Source organism: Amphiura filiformis, chromosome 5 (assembly GCF_039555335.1).
Source record: "Amphiura filiformis chromosome 5, Afil_fr2py, whole genome shotgun sequence".
Classification (NCBI taxonomy): domain Eukaryota; kingdom Metazoa; phylum Echinodermata; class Ophiuroidea; order Amphilepidida; family Amphiuridae; genus Amphiura; species Amphiura filiformis.
The window spans coordinates 9,598,902-9,619,435 of NC_092632.1; the positions used below are offsets into that span (position 1 = coordinate 9,598,902).

The 20,534-nt window shown below is 37.3% G+C and overlaps 1 protein-coding gene across 1 annotated transcript; it reads right to left on the minus strand.

Moving 5' to 3' along the window:
• Window positions 1–2,404: 2,404 nt before the first annotated feature.
• LOC140152586 (spermatogenesis-associated protein 17-like) lies at window positions 2,405–20,410 on the minus strand. The gene is made up of 8 exons (XM_072174979.1): window positions 20,338–20,410; window positions 13,417–13,639; window positions 12,191–12,294; window positions 9,221–9,344; window positions 8,498–8,686; window positions 8,033–8,181; window positions 7,420–7,549; window positions 2,405–4,449 (listed from the first exon to the last, which is right to left on the minus strand). The coding sequence occupies exons 1-8, from the start codon at window positions 20,403–20,405 to the stop codon at window positions 4,366–4,368; spliced, it is 1,071 nt and encodes a 356-aa protein (XP_072031080.1). The 5' UTR covers window positions 20,406–20,410; the 3' UTR covers window positions 2,405–4,365.
• Between the last annotated feature and the right edge of the window lie 124 nt (window positions 20,411–20,534).

Genomic DNA, 20,534 nt, shown 5'->3' on the forward strand with positions numbered 1-20,534 from the left:
TGCCTCTTTGATCCACCTTTTATATCTGTTGCTCTCTTTGCCCACGATCTTAGCCTCATCCCAATCGATTACATGATTGTTTTCAACCAATCAACTTGAGTCACGTTTTTGACGATCTGATAACTGACAAGAAAGTGGATATTTTATTGGACTAGTCGTAAGAAATCACAACTAACAATTCTACTATGAACAGTCCTGATGAATTTGTTCAAGAACCTTGTATATAATGTAATTTTACATTCGATATTCACGCAACTGACATTGATGACGCACGAATCCGAAAGACGTGAAAAACTGGATTTCCCTAGTTATTTACCTGAATAAAGGCCTACTTCGGGGAATAGCTCCTGAGCTTTACCGGTTTGTGGCAACACTCGACGGGCAGCCGCCAGGTTACAAAAATAAATAAATAAACAAACACGTTTAGTGTGTTTATTCCCTTTAGAATGAAAAAAAAAGGTAATTGCCACATTTCTTGGATTAGGAGAATCGTGCTCATGATCGGAAATCGGTATCAGTTGTATTATTAAATCAGTCACCAATTTACAGAACATTTAATTCAGGTATTCTATGACACAAAACATGTGGGTTTCTATCTATCCAAAGTCACGTTCATTACTGAAATAAAATGACGCGGTGACCTTTTAAAGTGCGGTATTAAATGAACATTCTTTCTTACTTTTTATTAAATTTACGACATTTTTTGCAATTTTGCACAGGCAGTATGCATGGCAGAATCATAGAGCTTAGAAACTACAAACTGGAAAGTTTACCAAAATGTGTCCAATTATCAATATTGTGATGCGTTATGAATATGAACTTAATTTTGCGTTATGACCCGTACGGCTTGCGATATTCGATCGCCCTCATTAATTGCCTTCACGTGATTGGTTGAAAGTTTCAGTTACCATCGCCATGTAAAGAAGACGAAGAGGGCGTACTGCAAAAATAATATTACTGGTCCCAGGCCAGGGCCTATATAGCCGCGGGCAATGCCCAAAGACGTGATTTTTGTTGGAACCTGCAAAAAGCCTCCGTGGGAATTTCTTTTCAAACATTTACACCAAAATATAGTATCTTGACTGTCACTAAATAGGCCCGGATAGATAGGCACTATTGCAATATTTTGATTTTGTCAATTATATTTATAAAATTTTGAACAAATCTGAAAGAACAAATTCCTGTGAATCGCACCTTCCTGAACTTGCACGTTGGTACGTCATGCTGTGTTGCTTAATGTTTCGTTTGAATTGAGGATGTATGCCTATGGTTTAAAACTACTCCCCATTCCAGAAAAATACAGCACTAATTTTTCGGGTTATGCCAAATGAAACATAGCTCAATCCCAATCATTAATTTGGTCCTAATTGGAGATAAAAGAAAAAGTTCACTATTTTACTAATTTGTTGAAAAAAAGAGCCAAAAACATGCATTTTCGGCATGTTTTCTGACAACCGAGTCACAAAAAAATCAGACTTGGAACAAATCTAAGCATTCAAAATCTTGAGTATATGCCAGAATTTGGCTTTAATTTTCACTTTTTTGTTTGTATTAGGCCTACTTTAGTTATATGGTTGGTTATAAGAATGAAACATGTCTTTTCCACAAATTAGAATGCATAAACTGAAATTAGTCTTAGAAGTATTTCGGCTTGATTGTCAGAGCATACGAAAAACGCATGTTTTTGGCCCATATTTCCAAAAATTGGTTAAATATTAAAATTTGACTTTTATTGCTAGTTAGGACTAACTAAAGGATTAGGATTTAGCTATGTTTCATTGGCAAAACAGGATAATTTTTTATTCAAAAAAAATAGTTCTGTATTTTTCTGGAATAGGAAGTACTCTTTGCAAAACTTATTTGTCAGACATTTTGGATTTTAGTTTGACAAAACCAAGTGAGTATATTTGGTGCTCACTACAATATTTCGTCCTACAATGTACTCATCGGAGGACTTCATCATGTATGACTGATATGGTAATCTGATCCACTTTCCCGGGAAACAAGTTTGAGTGGTTTCCGGAGTTGCTTAGTCTCTTCTGCAGACTTCAGAAATGGATCGCAGATGTGACTTAAGAAGTATGTGCCCTCCTCTCTGTCAGTTGTAATTGCCTTGAGCAACAGAAGTTTTATTCAAAAGTATGAAACGGAGCACAATGTCAATTATAATTTCTCAAAAAAAACTTAACCTATTCTTCTCAATCAATAAGCTTGAATTGGTGTAAATTTTGACACATAATGTTGATCATTTCCACCAAGTTCCATGCAAAGAAAACCCTATTCTATATTTGTCTGACTTCAGATCACCTCTGAAGCATTGATAATCAAACAATTTACGAGTCCCAATTCATTATGATCTATTGGTTCACATGCATATCGTCAGTCCGTATCAATAAAATTGGTCAAAATGTGCGATGACGGTATCAGTCCAAAATAAAATAAATTTGCAAATTTTCTGTGCCTCATACTTTTTTTGTTTTGTTTAGTTTTTTTGTCCCAGGAAAGTTAATTCTGAAAGGTCCCAGCATGACAAGCCACTAAGTTATGGAGAATTCACTCACGTAACATCCTTGACAAGATCATTCATCATTAAATCCATCTTTTTTGTCCGTACATTAAAAAATTTGAGCCCTCCCTCATGAAATGTAGACAATAGAGAGAATCTTGAATATTCTGTACTGCTGTACTTATTTATTGTGATGTACAAATAAACAGTGTTTCACCAGTGTTTCACAAATAACATTTCCAAATAAAGCCATGTTGTCATAAAATAATTAGGTCTATACCATTTTTCATCCTGATGTAGCAGTGATGTCAGTGCGCATTTCATTGGGCAATGCCTCAAATCGCTAGCATTTGCTCCAAGCGCTGGTGTACACACGCATGCGCTTAAACATGCCGCATCGATGCACAAGCAAAACAGCTGCTTCAGCACGTTGAAGTCACTGCCAACTCTGGGTAAAAATTGGTATAGAGCAGGAGTTACCAGTAATGGGTCCAGACTTTAAGAACAATCACATAAACCCAAAATATTGTAACACAATATGCATTTGGAGGACACAACTCCTTATGTCTTATCACCCTAGCATTACAGGGGTTTTTGTGATTTTAGTAGTCTCTTTTTAGGGTATGGTCCAATAGATATCCAAAATTGAAAAAGCTCATTTCCAAAATTGACATTGAATTTGCGATTTGCGGATAACTTTCGTAATTATTTTAACAAGCAGATTACATATCTCATATCTCTGGACTTGTTCCTTTACTAGCTCAACCACACCATCACAACCTTAGGGCTTCAGGTCAAGATGGCCATGCAGTTAATCTGACCCACATCTCTAGGGGAAGAGCCTTATCAAGACTTATCAAGATGCCAAACATGCAATTTAAGGTCAAATTCACATGCATGATTTTTAGTATCACTACCAGATCCTATTGCTGCTGTCTGCAGAGGTGGTTCACTGCTACCCAGCTACTTTATTGGTACTCAAATGTACCTGTGTGAGTAACCATAAAATAGCTGGGCAGCTGTGTAGACTTATTCCACCAGCCGTCTACACTGCGCATGTACTGTGTTATGCTTTGTAGTGACGACTGATTATCTTACAGTTCAAATTGTTGCGGACCCATGCTTGCGACTTTGGTTAATGCGCAATAGCGCGACTGACTAGTGTGTGTGTACTGCGCCGTTGTGACAAGATCACGCTCTGAAGTTCTAAAAACAACAAACTCAGTTTTGGACACAACTGCGCATTCTCAGTGAAAGTTTGCAACCTGCTTAATATTCATGTGCAACAAGAATCTGGTTGCAAAAGTCCGCCACTTCTTTTCCACATAGTTTTCTCAGTCGTCAATCCAGAAGATTGACGACTGAGGGCAGCAGTCTATCAGCTGTGCATCTCTGGGTCAGCAGCAATAGGAATCTAGTAGTGTAATCTTCCATGTACCAAATCCACACACAAATGAGCACTGGTGAGCCAACAAGCACATCCTGATACTGAATGACTCCACATTTGAGGAACATGTGGAACGTCCTGTTTTAGAGGTTTTGTGTTGTAAAGCATTGATTTTAAACCTGTAGGAATTGGGTGAAGTCACTTCAGCTTATTTGTGATATCTCACTTTTCATAATTGAAGCACAATAAATGTTAATATTTTTATTATCATTATTTACATATACACAAATTTGTACAAAATATTATACAATTTTTATACATTTTATATACAATAAATATTATTATACATAAAGCAACCTTAGGGAAGATAACTCTTGTGGCCAAACATTTGTATAAAGAAGACAATATTTCTAATAAAAATAAAAGGACGGAATATTGATTAGACAGATTTTTTAAAGTCTTGGTGTAGGATTTAAGGCACAGTTTCTGCTCCTTTTGAATAGGTGTCATTTAACTTCTCAAACACTGGTATAGGCGAGACTACTGGCTGAAATCTCTGTAGAGAAAGAAACAAGGAAAGAGAAAATGTTGTTTAGGCTGTCTGAAATTTTACATTTACATATACATAGACAAGGCAAGACATGCACTGGGAAAATTAAATTCAAATTTAAAATTGTATTCTGAAATGTTTAGTGTGTTTACAGTCCATTTATTTTACACATGCCTTTTGATTTAATTTGTTTGGCTTTGACTTGACAACACTAGATAACCCAAAAAAGCCCCTGGGTCCATAAAAGTGCCAGGATCAGTTGGGACAGTCAAGGGTTAACACCCTACTCTTCTCAAAACTGATTGCAAGCTACGTGTACTGTACAGGTATGGCTCTTCTGTACACAACCAACACCTTAACATCCCCTCTGAAGGACAGAAATCCACCATGGTTCATTTAAATAAAATAAATAAATGTAGATATTTATATAGCGCTTTATGCCGTAAACAGCCTCAAAGCGCTTTACATTTATTCCGCCGTCATAATAGAATATGTCGGAACCACGTTTGCAGCCTACAAGTGGCGCAGGGTCCATCAGTACAACGACTGTGACTACCCCTAACAGCTTCCCATTGCACCTGGGTGGAGTGAGGCAAGCGAGGCAAAGCGCCTTGCCCAAGGGCGCAACACGGTGGTGGGACGGGGAATCGAACCCACGCACGTCGAGCAAGCTCTCGGATTATGAGTCCAAGGCCGTAACCACTGAGCCACTGTGCCCTACACTAAATACACCCAGCTCTAAATACACTATGGGAGAGTGGAAATCTTAATTGAATCTACAGATGTTGCCAATTAAATTCAAGGCTTTTTTCCCCAGTCAATACCCCTGTTAGTTTTCCACTGCCAAGAATCAAACCTGGAATCTCATGCACCAGAAGCACAAATTCTCCCCTCAATGTCCATTGACTAATCTTATTTTTGTGTCCTGCTTTTTTAGGAACATGGAAAATAAGCTCATCATCCATCACTGGAATGCTAAATTTATACTCGCTTTATAGAGGGCTATAGGGGGAATATAGGAGATACAATTGCTTAACATAGGTATCCCCCTCTTCATTTCTTCAAAATTGTGTGTGTTTCACCCATTTTTATCCTAAATTTCTTTGCCTAAAAAAGGAAATCTGTTTTCATTTTTAAAATAATATGCCCCTCACATTAAAATCCTAGTTTTTAACACTTACCTACCCTCTAAAGCTCAATCCCCACCCACTAGATTTTGAATGTAAATTAAAGGCCCCACCCTTATTCCTTTTTATCCCCCCTTGGGCCAAAAGCCTCAAATATTCCTGAAAAAAAAAAGCATTTATTCAAGAGACATAATCAACTGACAAGCAAATATACCACACCAGTTTAGGTGGTCGATAACATCGGAAATAATTATTACCAGGAATGTGACACTCGTATTCAAACCCTGTATAAAAAGTGAAGTTACTTCACAGCATTCCTGCAACAGTTTGATTGACAGTTGCTACAGGTAAATGAAGTCATTCTTGGCCAAGCTGGAACATGCGTGTTGCGTCCATGTAACGTACTAACCATGTACGCAGTGTAAGGCGCGTGTATGCTTTCTTCTGTACCACGCTATCTGTGTGTATGTTTATCCCAAAGCCACTAGCATTCATAATATTTGAGCTTGGTCAAGAATTACTTACTTTACATGTAAGCAGTTGATTGCAGTTAGCCTAAAATGTACGTACTTGTACGCGGCTATGATGCGCACACAGCTTCATTAGTCAAAAGGACTTATCCCGAATTTGATTGACAGTTGTTGGGCATTTAAGTGCGTTTATTAGTCTTAATTTAGACCTGCAAGTACAGGTACGATTGTAATGCAATTTGAAAGTATGTTTATTTGTTTTGAGAAATAAATGCCCTTTTTCATCTAATTTTGTTTTAGTAGAGAAAATATTAGACCCATACTTTACTTATTTCATTGAGTTCCTAATAGGAGTTTCTCATGTTCCAATCATTGATGAAATGATGTGTAATCATAATATTCAGTCTCTATTCTAGGGGTTCCCATCTATGCAGGCCTGTGAAATGGCTTTAAAAAAAAGCGGAAAATTTACCAATCAGTGGGTTTAGAAAAAAATCAGAAAATTTACCTACCAAACTACAGTACAAATTCAAAGCTATTCCATTTCATGGCCCGCTCGACAAAATCACATTTTATGGTAGCCATGATGTATCTTCTCTTAATTCCAAATGATGTTTATGAAATCAAATGTGAAACTTCCGATGGATGGTTCGGATTAAAAATCGCTTACGAACAATCACATATTTTGTATTTCCCCACAGGTACCACAACGACATTTTTAACTGATTCCGATGGGCGCAGTTCCCGAACAAACATATTACACAATGAGTAAGAACGAGGAATCAAAGAATATCGCGATGATGTTATATATGACCTGCGTTTCATGACCCGGGTATGGGCCGGGTTCATGACCTTTCAAGCATCGTTAATCTCATTTCCCAGTCGTTTTTATTGAGACACACATGTAATGCTATCAGAAGTACACAGACACACTTTTGATTTTTGAAAAGTGGAAATTGAAATGGGTCAGAAAAATGAAAAAAAAAGCGGATTTCCGCTCTGTAGCGGAGATTTCACAGGCCTGTCTATGTCTGGGATTTCAAGCTCAAAACATGGAGTTGTGAGGCTACCCAGGAAAACCATTGGACACAGTACACAATTTTGACATGGGGTCATAAGGGGTAAACATTCTTACATATTACACCAATTCCTTATATTATTTGTGCTGATCAATGAGGTACAACCAAAGAGTACCAACTCAACCTCATAGAAGGCAAAATAGTGTACCTAAGAATTAATTTGCTATGCGACCGCCAAACACCATTTACCCTCTACGAGCGATAAACCAAAATGGCGGACTTACCATAGTATTACACACTGGGCAATTTTGAGTTGGTACTCTTTGGGTCTAATCTTTTTGATCCTGATAATGAACTCACCTGTGGAGTGACATGTTTGGATTCATTGGTTTCTCTGAAATACTGGTTACCATATGGCAAATGACCATACTTAGATGTGGTGTGTAGAAGAGGATCATAATCTCTATCCCGCCTTGTGAATGGTTCAAATCTACAAGAGAAATGATATCAATTGGTATTAAATGATCAAACTTGATGATGAAGGCAAAGGTATTTTAAAGACTTTGCCGAAGAAGGTGACATAGACTTCAAGATGGATTGAAGTGTGATTTATTTTTACTTGGCACAAAGGTGCTCACAGGGAGGGGGTGCCACAAACACGAGTAGTAAATTGGCTTCTCTGTTATGTTAATGGCTCATTATTTTTATTGTTTCAATGGTATAATATGTGGGTTGTAAATCCAAACTGGTTTTGAGAATTCATGTATTCCAATGATAAACAAGACTTCCTAGGAAGCAGTCTCTTCCCTGCATGTTCACAATACACATCCCATGCCTTGCCAAAGGTTGATTGGTTAAACATATTGAGGCATAAGTATATTTGTGATGGTAAAAACAGTGATTGATAGCAACAATATTTAATAGTATTCAACCAATAAACTGTATACTATGTATACATGTATGAGTGACTTACATATTGTCATTAACTCTCATGATCCATTCTTTTGATTTCATAGCTTCTCTAGCTTCTTCTACAGACGTGAAGTTGGTAGCTACTCGTAATGTTGGCTGCAGTGACTTGTATCTCTGCTTCTGTACCTCTTCGGGTGATCTAAAAGGTCCCTGTAAGAAAAAACAAATTAACCAATTAAGTCAATTGCCAAGCATCTGTTGAAATAGTTGATACCCAAAAATTAAATTAATTGAACTTAGACATTCAATTTCATTTTCTAACTCACTTAATCACTCACTATATTGTACAACTTTATTCAACATATATTATATACATTTTTAAATTATAGGAAACAAGAAAGAATTGTCCAGGGACCCGTCAGTTCCTCTTTTAGACAGTTTAGAAACATACAGCAAATAAGGTAGGTCTTGAATTGTTAAAATTAATTGAAGAAGAACAATTGACATTAACATCAACTTGATATACCTGTGGTTTTTGTCCAATCGGTGGTAATGGCTCTATCAGCGGTAATGGAGGACTCTGCGATACCATCATTCCTGAACGGTTGTCTCGTTTTGGTTTAGGGCCTTTAGGAGGTTGAGGTTGGACAGTTCTTAAAATGTACTCCATCTCATCTGGATATGGCTTAAAAGGGGAGTTGTAAATACCTGGAACCTGCAACGAAAATCAATGATTCAGTCAATTAGATATTACATACAAAGGTCACAGAAATCAATATAGGTACTAAATAGATTGTTGAAAGAGGAGTGTCATATAAAAAATGGTTTTACCTCAATGTCTAACGTTTTGTTAATGTTGACACTTACATGTAGCTACCTGCGTGGGATGGAGTAACACATCCATTACTTTATTTTAAATTAACATAACAGTTTCCCTAACAACTTATTTAGCTTTTCTCCTCCACCCACCTTCTCTCTCTCCTTCCCCTTCACTCTACCCCTCCCTCTCTTTCAAATATACAATCATTCTTCGCAGCAAAAGCACCAGAACTGAATTTACTTAGAAACAAGTCTGTATACAAATAAAAGTAGCCATGCATATCATCTCACCAGTCATGATACTTTTTTATTTTTATTTGTATGGGTTGACATCGCCAGATGTTTTAATGTCTAAATTCAGTTGGCAACTTTGAAACATTGGAGGGATTTAAACATTCTACCTGTTGTTAAATAGTGTCACCCAACTTACCACTTCTGTACTGATGAGATAGTGGTTTTTCCTAGCCTCATTCAAAACTTTTTCTCTTGCTGACTCTTGGAGTATTTGTTCTTCTTCTCTTTCTTTCTGTTCTCTGTATTCCTTCAATTCTTGTCTGGAAAATAGGTACATAATAATTATATTATAATAATACAAGTTACCAAATTTGGCAAGCTTTGTACTTTTCTTAGAACAATTAAATCAAGTGGGAAAATATGTATGTGAATATTTAATTTTAATGTAACATTACTCCTACCTGTCATGGGGTGGTTTGAGTGTAGATGGCCTATAATTACCCACCCCAGCTCCACACAAGAGGAAGGTGCTGGAAGGGGAACCAACATCACCATGTGATATTTTCCTTTGCCATAACTGTCAAGTTCATCTTGCAAGTCCAGTCACTTTTTGGACACATGGCAGACACTCTCTTTTGAGAGGCTTCTTGAGGAGACCAGATGAGCATGATGCAGCTTGTCACAGAATGTCAAAAGGCAGTGTCTGATATGAGGGCAAGGCACTATAGAACCCTAGCGATTAAGGAGTGCATTTTGTGAATGAGCCTTATGTGTTGCCCTTCTCCAAACCACTGAAGAGGATGCCACCACCCATGTTGGATTAGCAGAAAACTAGCTTGATAGAATCTCGGAAACGGCGGTCTGGCGGGACTGTCACTTTCTTTGGAATGGGGTCATGAATATGTCAGACGTGATCAGTGTCAATTTGTTTAATGTGTCTCCCTATCTCTCTCTGTTTTCTCTCTTTTCTCTCCCCCTTTTTTTTCTTTAGCCATCTTTCTTTCTTTCTATATATATATACCTGGTGTCCCAAAAAAAAGGTTACATGTAGATTTTTGAAAATAATCTAAGTTAATGTTAACAAATATAAATGTCTTTTTCATGACATAATCTATGTACCCTTTACTAGTACCCCTGTGAATGTCAAGTTCACAACCTACGTACTTAGCCCGCATTCCAAGCATTCCTGACCAAGCTCTTTACATGACATAATGCAACACAGGTTTCATTATACCAACGTCACATCCACTGTGCATTTGGCGGGGCACGTGAGTAGGCCCAGCCATAGCATGGCAGAAGCAGTATTATATTTCCATTATTTCAAGAGTTCAGTCAGAAATTTAAAAACAAACACCAGCAATTTCAAGTCAACAAAATCCAAGCAAGGCCTAAATGCAAAAGATTGTTATTCATTTCACTATGTTGATAACAGGAGATACAGCGTGCAGAACTGCTTTCACCAAAAATGTGCTCTTATCAAATAACCATCTTCCTTTATTTGTTACCACCAAGAGTCAAGAAGCTCGAAAACCGATTTATTTGCAGTGTACAATATTTAGTTTTTCAATATGTTTCTTTTGTGCAATAAATTCAACAAATGAAAAATAAGAGAAACATAAATAGGAATAAAGAAAAAATCTAAAAACTAAAGTGTGATTGTGTTCAACTTTCGTTGTGCGATATTTTGATGGTTAGCCACTCTTGACACCCATGTCATGTTGCGCTCATAAGTTAAGTTGCTTTTAAAGGTCCGTAACCCGATCGACAGCATCATCCCCGATTTTTTTCATTGTTGATGAGGTTTTGGTATCACATAATAGATACTATTTTTCTCATTACTATCCTGAAATTTGGCGCTCCAAGTCGATGTATTTCGGAGAAATCATGAAACACAGCGGTTTTACAGGCTACGGTTTGTAAAAATAAAAATTACTTCGGATTTCTGGGTAGGGAATTAATTGCGAACCATCGAGACGGTATGTCGTATTTAGGTATAAAAAAATCCGCGATGTACATCGTGGGCTAAATTGCTCAATCGGTTAGCGCGCTGTGCGTTACCCGATAGGTACCCGGTTCAAAATCTCGTGTCGGAAGATTTATTTTACCTCTCCATTTTTAACCCAAACTTTTTTATATTCATTTGAAATGTACATATTGCAAGGGGAAATATATTTTGTTTCCTTTTTTTTTTTAATTGTACGAAGACAACAACAAATATTTTCCGTTCAATACGGGCGGGCATTATACACCATGTCAGCATTCGTCATACGAACGGGAATTGTTGTTGCTTGCTTGCTTGCCTGCCCAGAATGCAATTCACGTATACCAAGGTGTTGGATTGCAAATTTGGCTATTTATTCACATTTACCCTTAAATGCTCTCGTTTTTTCACAAAGTAGCATAAAGGGGGCGATATTTGATATTATTATGTAATTTTAAAGACAATCCATATCCAAAACCAATAGGGTTACCCCCCTTTAAGATACGGAATTGAAACTTAGCAAACAAGATAAATAAATAATATCTGAAAAAATGACATTGTTTTGTTGTACCATCACAAAATGCGGTTCATTTTCTACATAACCTTTTTATGGGACACCTTGTATAAATCTGTTTCTCTCCTTTTGTTCCATGCAATTCATTCCCACCTTTACGTTCTACCGGCTTTCTTTACTCAATTATAGGGCGCATACAGACCTAACGATGCAAGCAATATGCGGCCATGGCCATCACATATTTTGAGCAAACCAATGCATCCACAGCCATTGCAAAAAGCCCATGCAAATCACACACAATAACTGTTATTGTAGTACAGAGCCTAACAGAATTCCTAAGCAACAAATCTCCAATTCCTCTGTGATGGTCCATACATGTAAATGTACATCTCACACACTACACATCTTAAAGTTTGTGCTGTGTTTTACCAAACCTTTGTTTTAAAATCATAAATGAATGAACAAACTGAGGAACTAAGTTTGATATAAAATTGGATCGATTGAGCCCATATTTATTGAGTCGAGCTATGAGTTTTAAAATATTGGGCCGAGGCGTAGTCGAATCCAATATTTTAAAACTCATAGCGAGACCAATAAATATTGGGCGTAAAGCATCCAATTTTATCATTATTATGTGTTGGATCCAATATTATTACTAAATTGTCACTTACCTGACTATTTCATTTTTGACAACCAGTCCTTCTAGATATTGCTTTCTACTGTAATAGTTGTGAATATATTTTCTAGTGTAGTAACCTCTCCAAATCTTTTGTATCTGCAAATGTAAAAATTACATTGCTTGAAGGTGTGTAACCCAATTGATAGCTCCCCCCACCTTACTCCCAACAAAATCAGGTGAAAGCTCATAATTTTTTCATAATCCAGTGAAATTTTAGGCCTGGAATATCGTCACCCTACTACGATAATTGCTTACGTCACTTTTGTAATTTTGAGAACTAAGTACAAAATGTGTTTCAAGCATGCATCAGTTATGTAATCACCCAATTATTTTGGATTATTCCCTTTAATTTGTATCTTCATCATGTGTTCTTGTGCAAAGATTGGTGTATAAATATGTCTAAATGCATGCTTGAATGAACCATATTTGGTACTTTGTACTCAAAATTACAAAAAACGACTTAGGCAAATAGGCAATTATCAAAGTAGGCTGACGACACGTTTTGTTTCTGGAATATGAACTGAATAAATTAGTGGTTAACAATCCAGGAAGTTGTCTACCTTTCTACCGGTCAATGTGATACACATTTTTGTTTCTCTAATCAAAACCGCTGGAGCAATTTAGGTCAAATAATAAATGTAATGTTCCTGTTCCTATTTCTTACCCTTCCCCCAAAAAAAATCAAAAAAATCTGTACAGTTCCTATTACACTGTATATCAGTTGGCAGGTATGCTTCTGAACGAGAAAATACCTCCCCTGTGGGCTACTGGCTGCCCTGATATTTAAGACTTTTTGTGTAATTTTTAGTCCAGTTTTGATCATTTTCATCAAAGTTTGTCCCCTTTGAAAGTGCTTCCATCCTCTTTGAAAAAGTCCCGGCTATGCCATTGTGCACACACACTTTAAAACATTATTATATTTTGATTAATCCAATATTTTAAAACAACCAATAAATATGGGCTATATCAAAACTGTGACTCCCCTACTTTTCCAGATGGGTTGATGCCTGTGATTACAAACACACCAGAAACTAGGAACAGTATGTGTCCATATGATCATGCTAGCCTCTAACTCAAACCAGTCATTCTATCTTGGTGTGCTACTGTAAAGTTTGTAGAGTGGATTATAATGGTATGAAACAAGACATTTTCAATATCTATTTGACAAGTCTTCTATGAACCTATCCAATTTCTTTCATTGCTAAATCATTTTCTTACCCTTGTTGCCATTGCATTGTACAGATTTCTTCTCATTATTAAGACTTGATTTCTGATCATAATCCGGAAAAGTGCTCTGCCTAGATGGCCTCTCCATACTTTTTGTATTATAGTTGCACATCTGTTAAGGTGTTTGAAATATGCTCGCACACGGACAGCTCGAAACCACGCTTGAATTTTAACACAAGCTACAAATTCTTCTTCTCTTCTTTCTTCTGCAGTTCTGCAAAAATAAAAACAATGCTGGCCTTCAAAACAGAGAAATTGAGTTTCAGACTTAGCTACATGTAGTACACATATGAAAGGAATGCTACAATTAAGGCAGCTGTGTACTCTCAGACATGCATGTAGTAAAAGTGCAATAACTTTGTAATTATTCGCGCAAGACATATAAAAGTATACATTTTTAAGAAGGCAAGACATCAATAAATCTTAATATAAACACAGATTTGGGGTAAAAACAACAATTCTGAAGAAAATCACAAAAAGTGAGTTTTTGGCAAAATTTGTAAGGTACATCATAACAAAAAAACACTCTATCCAAAATATTTTATTATGTTTTTAGCTCAATCTTGAGGCTCCATTCCAAAAACGTTTTTTTATATTTTTTTTATATTGGCCTTATTTTTTGAGATATTGACCATATAAGGCATCAAATTGAACTTTTTAAAATTCACAATTGCCTATTTGCACAAAATGATGCCTAAAATCGGAAATAGACCAAAATATAAAAAAAATGAGAAAACCGTTTCTTGAGTCGATCATGCTTTTTACGATGATCATATTTGCTTACCTAAAGATGCTGTATTTATTGAGTTATCGTGTACCTAAATCGTCATTTTACCGAGAAAATGAACATTGAAATAATGGCTGTTGAAGTTTAAAGTGTCACATTTTGCACTTTCATCGAATCTCACAGGAGAATGCGGCAGTTTTCGTTTTTGTACTTTATATTACGTGAACATCGGGTAAATCCACAGCCCCTTGAGAAGTTTGAGCGAAATCCATTCATAACTTGATATTTAAATCGGGGAAAGAACTTGAAAAAACCCACATTTTATCAGCTAAAACGGAGCCATTTGACCACTAGGTTTTTGTGCTTCCGTGGTGTTTCCATTTGATGCGCCACGCATGCAGACAAGCGTCGCGTATGCATAGCGTATTTGTGCGTTAACAAATTGCGCGATACATAACGCGATGCGTTGTTGCGCGCGTGTACCCTGCTGGTTCAACAAAGATTTTCTTTCCTTTTCAATTTCAAACACGAGTGGAATAGTGAAATAAAATCCTTAAAATATTGCAGTTGGAGTTTACAAATCTGGATTTTCATTCCTTGTATTTATAAAAACATAACAAAGTACAAACATATCAAAAAAACTCAATTTTGCGAAAGAAACAATGTCTAGAGTACACAGCCGCGTTAAAGGGACCATTGAAAGAAAAACATATTTGGCATCAAAATAAAGCTAATAACATACAGAATCCATTTCTAAAATGATAAGCATAATTTTCCTTTATTTTACCCCCAAATCAGCAAATAAAGACAAAGCGCCCAATGTCGCCTCGTTCCGCCCAATTCATATGTGCAGAGACACGTGGCAACCCCTGTGACGTCAAAGTGGTTATCCTTTCCGCTGCATGGCAACACTGCATAGTCCAGACTTGGTCCAAACCAACGCATTAACGTGTTTACAGCAATGAACTTTTATGTGCCTTTTAGGCCTAACAAGTATAATTTTTTATTAAAAAGGATATTATAATATAAATTACAAAGCTACAATGACTTCTATGATAGGCCTATATATAAATTCTAGCTAGGCCTACAAAATTGGCCAACAACGGGGAAACATAAGTAAGTTAGGCCTAGGCCTTCATATTGACAAAGTCAAAGCTGCTAGCTGCTCGGCGTTTGCAAGAGAGTATAATTTGTTTTGACTGAGACATTCTGATATATCAACTCTTTACTTATATTTCCTCTGAAATACCTGGTGAGGATAGGAAAGAGAAGGCAATGATGTTTCGGGTTAGCCCATGACATGCGACTTAATTTCTTTAGGCCTAATTAGCCTACCTCCCGGGTGTGCGGTCTAGGTTAGGCCGTATAAAATTAATATTTTGGTTCTCGTCCAGAGGATTTTCATGAATTAATGAGGGAGGGTGTTTTTTTTCAGTGTAAAATCAGCATTGTCTGCAGTTTTCGGTCTTTTCCAACAGTGCTCGAGGAAACGATGACGCACTTTTTTTTCAAATGTGAGATTCTGAGGGATAAACCCCCTAGAGTAGGCCCTACCACAAAAAGACTTGGAAGTGGCCCTTGTTCTCTAATAAACTTATTTATAGGCCTATGTATGAAAAATTCATCAATCATTCCAAAGTCTAAAATAATTGAAAAATCTATTTAAAAAAAATCGCTCCGTGTAGAGACACACTTATGGGACCAGGTTCAAAACAAAAGTCAGGCTCTGGAGAGCGAGTTGGTGCGGTTGTTTCCTCGCCTTGCACCACTACTGAGGTCCCGGTTCAACTTCAAGCCCCTGGCGCGCGCCCAAAGACTCATGTGAACTTGGTTTATCTCGATCCCGCAGGTTTTCTTGGGATCTCCAGTTTCCTCCTGCTTCTCAAAAATCGGTGATTAGTTGTTTGGTTATCAAAACTTCCTTCACCCAATGAAATTTGGGGAGCTGAAAAGATAATTGGTGGATGTTACAATCGAAGTGAGGCTAGATTTGCGACAGGTTTGGCAGCATCCAGCCTAGATGATGCGATCTGATTGTAGGCCTACCATGGCAGCGAAATTACAGCGCTTTGAACCCTCCGAGATCTGGGAAAAGGCGTTATTATATAAAAGCCGAAAAATCCTATGAAAAATGAGAAACAAATTTGAAGATAAAGAACCACGAGAGGAACATATAAAGGCCAGTCCAAACAATCATATGAACAATATTTACTGTCAGCCTTTAGTTTACGTTATGGAAATGCTTATAGGCCTAATCCAATCTCAACTCCCACTGATACTTGAAAGTGCAAAGTGTCCGAGCGTTTTATCAAAGGTAGGCCTACAGTTACATAGTTTATGTTGATTGGGTAAATCTTGTAAAATACAGCGCGCCTGGCTGAATATTTCGAGTTTTTTAGAAATGACTGACATCAATTTCAGCATAGCCTAGGCCTACCCCGGTCCTAACCATCCATGGATTAAAATAAGTGTAGGCCTATAATATTTCCCATTTGATGTTTGTAGCATAATAGGCTTTTTGAAGACCTATGTAGGCCTATGTTTGTAGGCGCTCCTCGTAATTTATTTTAAGAACAGCTTGCATGTCATGTTCTTCTGTACCAACTTCTTCATCTGTCGTTCAGCTACTGCCCCAGTGCCAACGGCTCAAATAATATTGGCAAGTCTCCCGTATAACACATGGTAGGCCTATAGGGGAATAAATTTGCAAAATAAAAGGGCCTAGGCCTACTTTGCATTGTTTGGGGTATGAAAATAAGCACTTTTGAAAGTTAACTTATGGAAGAAAAAGCTTTTTTTATACCAATTGTCAGGTTTTGGAAAAAATAATCATCTCTTGAATATTTTTTAAGGTAGGTCCTACGGAAAAAAATACATAGGCCTATAATAATAATACCCATGTGAGGTGCTCGCGCCGGCACATCATTGGCAATTTATGTATTGCGACAAATCTTGGCGATATTCCCCTCAACATCGTCACTTTATCATAGGCCTATAGGCATACTCAAAATTAGTTTTATGGTTTTATATATATGCCATGTAGGGCCTACATAAAGTCATGAATCGGAATCATATCTTGGTCATGTTGACCGGGGGGTTGAACTTATGAATAAGTAAAATAGGAAGCTGTATTGATTTAAAAAAAACAATTGATCGTCCCCGCCCGCTTCCTTTCGCATGGCATTGTAATTGAGGGAGTCTGAAATGTTCAATGGTATTTTCTTTATTATAAGGGAAAACTCTTCTTTTTTTAATTGTTTCAAAAGTTAATAATATTATCAATAGTTTAGATTTGCTTCTGTCCAATAAGCATTTCAATTTAGAGGCTTTGTTTTAATCATCTTCTCAGAGAACCATCAAATAACAAGAGCCTCGATCCTATCATCCTCCTCTACAAATTACACAACTAGTAATAATGTCCGGGAATAATACATAGGCCTAAATGATCCATTTGCATTGTAAAAAATAACTAATAAATGATAAATAAAAAGGCCCTTCACTTCCTCTTTTTGATAACATGTGGACAATCAACTGGAATTTTGTTTTTACTTGACCTTTAAATAATTATAAGTGGTTGTATTACCATGATTATTGCATCTGATATTTAGATCGCGATCGCTGTTGTCAAATTATCCCGGCAAAAAAAAACGCAACACAAAAGCGCGTAACCACAATGGCGTCATCAGGAAAGCGCCCAATTTTGTACTTTTGATAAATGACGCGCGATGTTGCGTCGGAAGGGGGTAAATCGAGTACGTTGTTTTCATTGTATTTTATTTCTAAAATAGTTAGTTCTTCAATTGTTTTAGATATTGATTCAATATTTTATGGGCTTTATTTTGATACCAAATCATATTTTCTTTCAATGGTCCCTTTAAGGCAGGTAGGTCAGAGATAGCTGTGTCTGTGCTAAAATATTGAGAAAAATTAAAGCAAATGATATCGGGAATAATTGGTGGATGACGTCACATTTACACTAGCCCCTCAAAGTCACAGTGAAAGTGACAGTTCACACATGCTAGGCCTAGGGGTATCGAGAATGGTTAAATTTATATTACTTGCGCCAGCCCCCTCTAACTTAGCGAAGTCAGGATGTTGTGTTAAAAATAGATTGGGGTTTTCCAAATAAGACTGATTACCTTGCTTCTCTTGTCTTGTCCATTATGGTTAGCCTACAAAGCTTGTTCTTTCGCTAAATTTTGCTTGATTTAACTATAGAAAAATTATTTAATATTATTTGTACATTGTGGAACATGTACTCTTTGTGTGGCTTTGCAATAGGGCTCAACAAAGACCACCCCTCAATTTTCAAAGACCCTTGCTTTGCTAGGGATTGGCCGATTAGATGGGTAGTTTCTGAATCACGTCAATTATTTGCTTAAAAATCAGTGGTGACCGGCATCGGCCGATTTTTCTTTCATCCGCCGATGTAATGCACCGATCACCCAATATCATAAAAGTAATTGTTGTGAAGCTTAACAAGTATTCATTTATTGGTAAATATCTATCAATTTTGAAAATTAGACTGTAAAAAAATTATTTAATTTACATCATGGAACATTCAACTACGCTTGTTACTCCGCGACTAATCATGCTATACACGAGCGTACACAGCAGGGCTCAAAATAGGAATTTTGAAGGGCACCTATTTCAAGGCCATCAACAAATCCTTTGCAAAGGCACCAAGGCCATTTAGTGCTGAAGAATGCTTTGACACTTGAAGCAGTTCTGAGGCATCAATGCCAAGTCTAAGGGCACCGGAGGCCATGGTTTCAACCCATGGTCCTAACTAAATTGCATACAGTTTGTATATATTTGTAATGCTGGTTTCATACTTTCCTGCTGCTCGCATGCTCGCTGCTTTGATTTGAAGACAATTTTGCTTCACTGCACAATCGCACCAGAAACGCTAGTGGTGACCAGTGGCAAGCCGATATATCGATCACTCCACCACTTTGATTAAAAGCGGCAGATCGCTAGGAGTTGAATTCAATTTCAAGTCAACTCAGCGCCACTCATGCACTCCAGACTCTGACGTATGAGAAACAGGAAACAATTTTTGGCGGTGCTGAGCGACAACATCGCCTCTCATCATTCATGGTCATACTGCTATCAGCAGCATGCTACTGCTCACAGGCTACATAGCCTAGCCCTAGCGTGCCACTCCGTTTGCAGAAAAGTACAAGCAGCATGTTTATTTACAAACAGAGAGGTAGACAAACAAAGGGCCTGTCAAAACTGTTCCGCTCATGCGCTTGTCCAAATACTCAAGTACCGTATCAAAAGGATGGTCCACAATAGAGTGATTCACGCAACATGAATAGGGGATTAAAAAACTGTGAAGTAGGACCATGTGCTTCTTTTGTCCAATTTGGCATCAATGATCAAGATTTCGAATGGAAACAGTTCAGACCCAGAACACAATCATGTCAGAAATTAATATTTTGTTCTGGGTCTGATTATTCGGACTAAAATTAATTTTGTATTACTTCCGTGGTCCGAGTACGCGCCGATACATTACGATCGCATAGAAGTAACAAGGACAGGTCGCCTACTAGTCTACGTGCCGCGCCGACGACCAATGCAATGGGTCAACCGGCTTGTTGTCAAGTCATGAAGTGCATTGATCAGCCAATCAGCGTGATCATGTGATTGTTTATTTCTTCTGTGTGTACGCTCGTCTGTGCTTGGCGCACAGCTTGGACCACGGAAGTACAGGGTTGCCAAACCCGCGATTTGGTAGCCCAATTGGGCGACTTTTGAAGATTTTTCCCGCGACTTTTGACAATTTCCTGCCCCATAGAAACCAATGGTTAAGGAAAAATTAGGGCGACTTTTCAACATTGGCTCCCGCGACTTCCGATAGTTTCCTGCCCCATAGAAGCCAATGCAATGGTAAAGAGAAAAATTGGGCGACTTTTCGATTATTTGACCCGCGATTCGGGCTGAAATCTTTTGGCAACCCTGCGGAAGTAATAAAAAATTTACTTTAGACATAGTCTTAAGTTAAGGTAGGTAAGCTTACGACGTTACGCATATATCGCATGTACCTCGGGTTGAATTTAGGCCCATAAAAGAATCGTTTTTATAACTGAATTCTTCCGATATATCCAACTCAAATTTGCAGAAATATACTTTAAAGTTACGCGAATACATATGAAAACTCAATATTGAGAATGACTTACGCATTTCGCTCAAAAACCTGTTCCATTACATTCGGTGTTCTTCGAAGTAACTTCACGATAGTCGCCATTTTATTATCTGGCTGTCATCGTTGCCATGGTGACACAATATTTTTAAACGTCAATGTGCTTTATAAACACTTTAATTTGCAATTATATGAATTTTATAATTGATAAAGGTTATTATTCGAAATAAATTT

Bases quoted from the DNA above. Each gene is read 5' to 3' on its own strand.
- LOC140152586 (XM_072174979.1), bottom strand. From the start codon at position 20,405: ATGGCGACTATCGTGAAGTTACTTCGAAGAACACCGAATGTAATGGAA. The intron at 9,345-12,190 runs GTAAGTGACAAT...CCTATTTTCCAG, and splicing joins GTCAAAAATGAAATAGTCAG to ACAAGAATTGAAGGAATACA. The intron at 8,687-9,220 runs GTAAGTTGGGTG...TTTTCGTTGCAG, and splicing joins ATCTCATCAGTACAGAAGTG to GTTCCAGGTATTTACAACTC.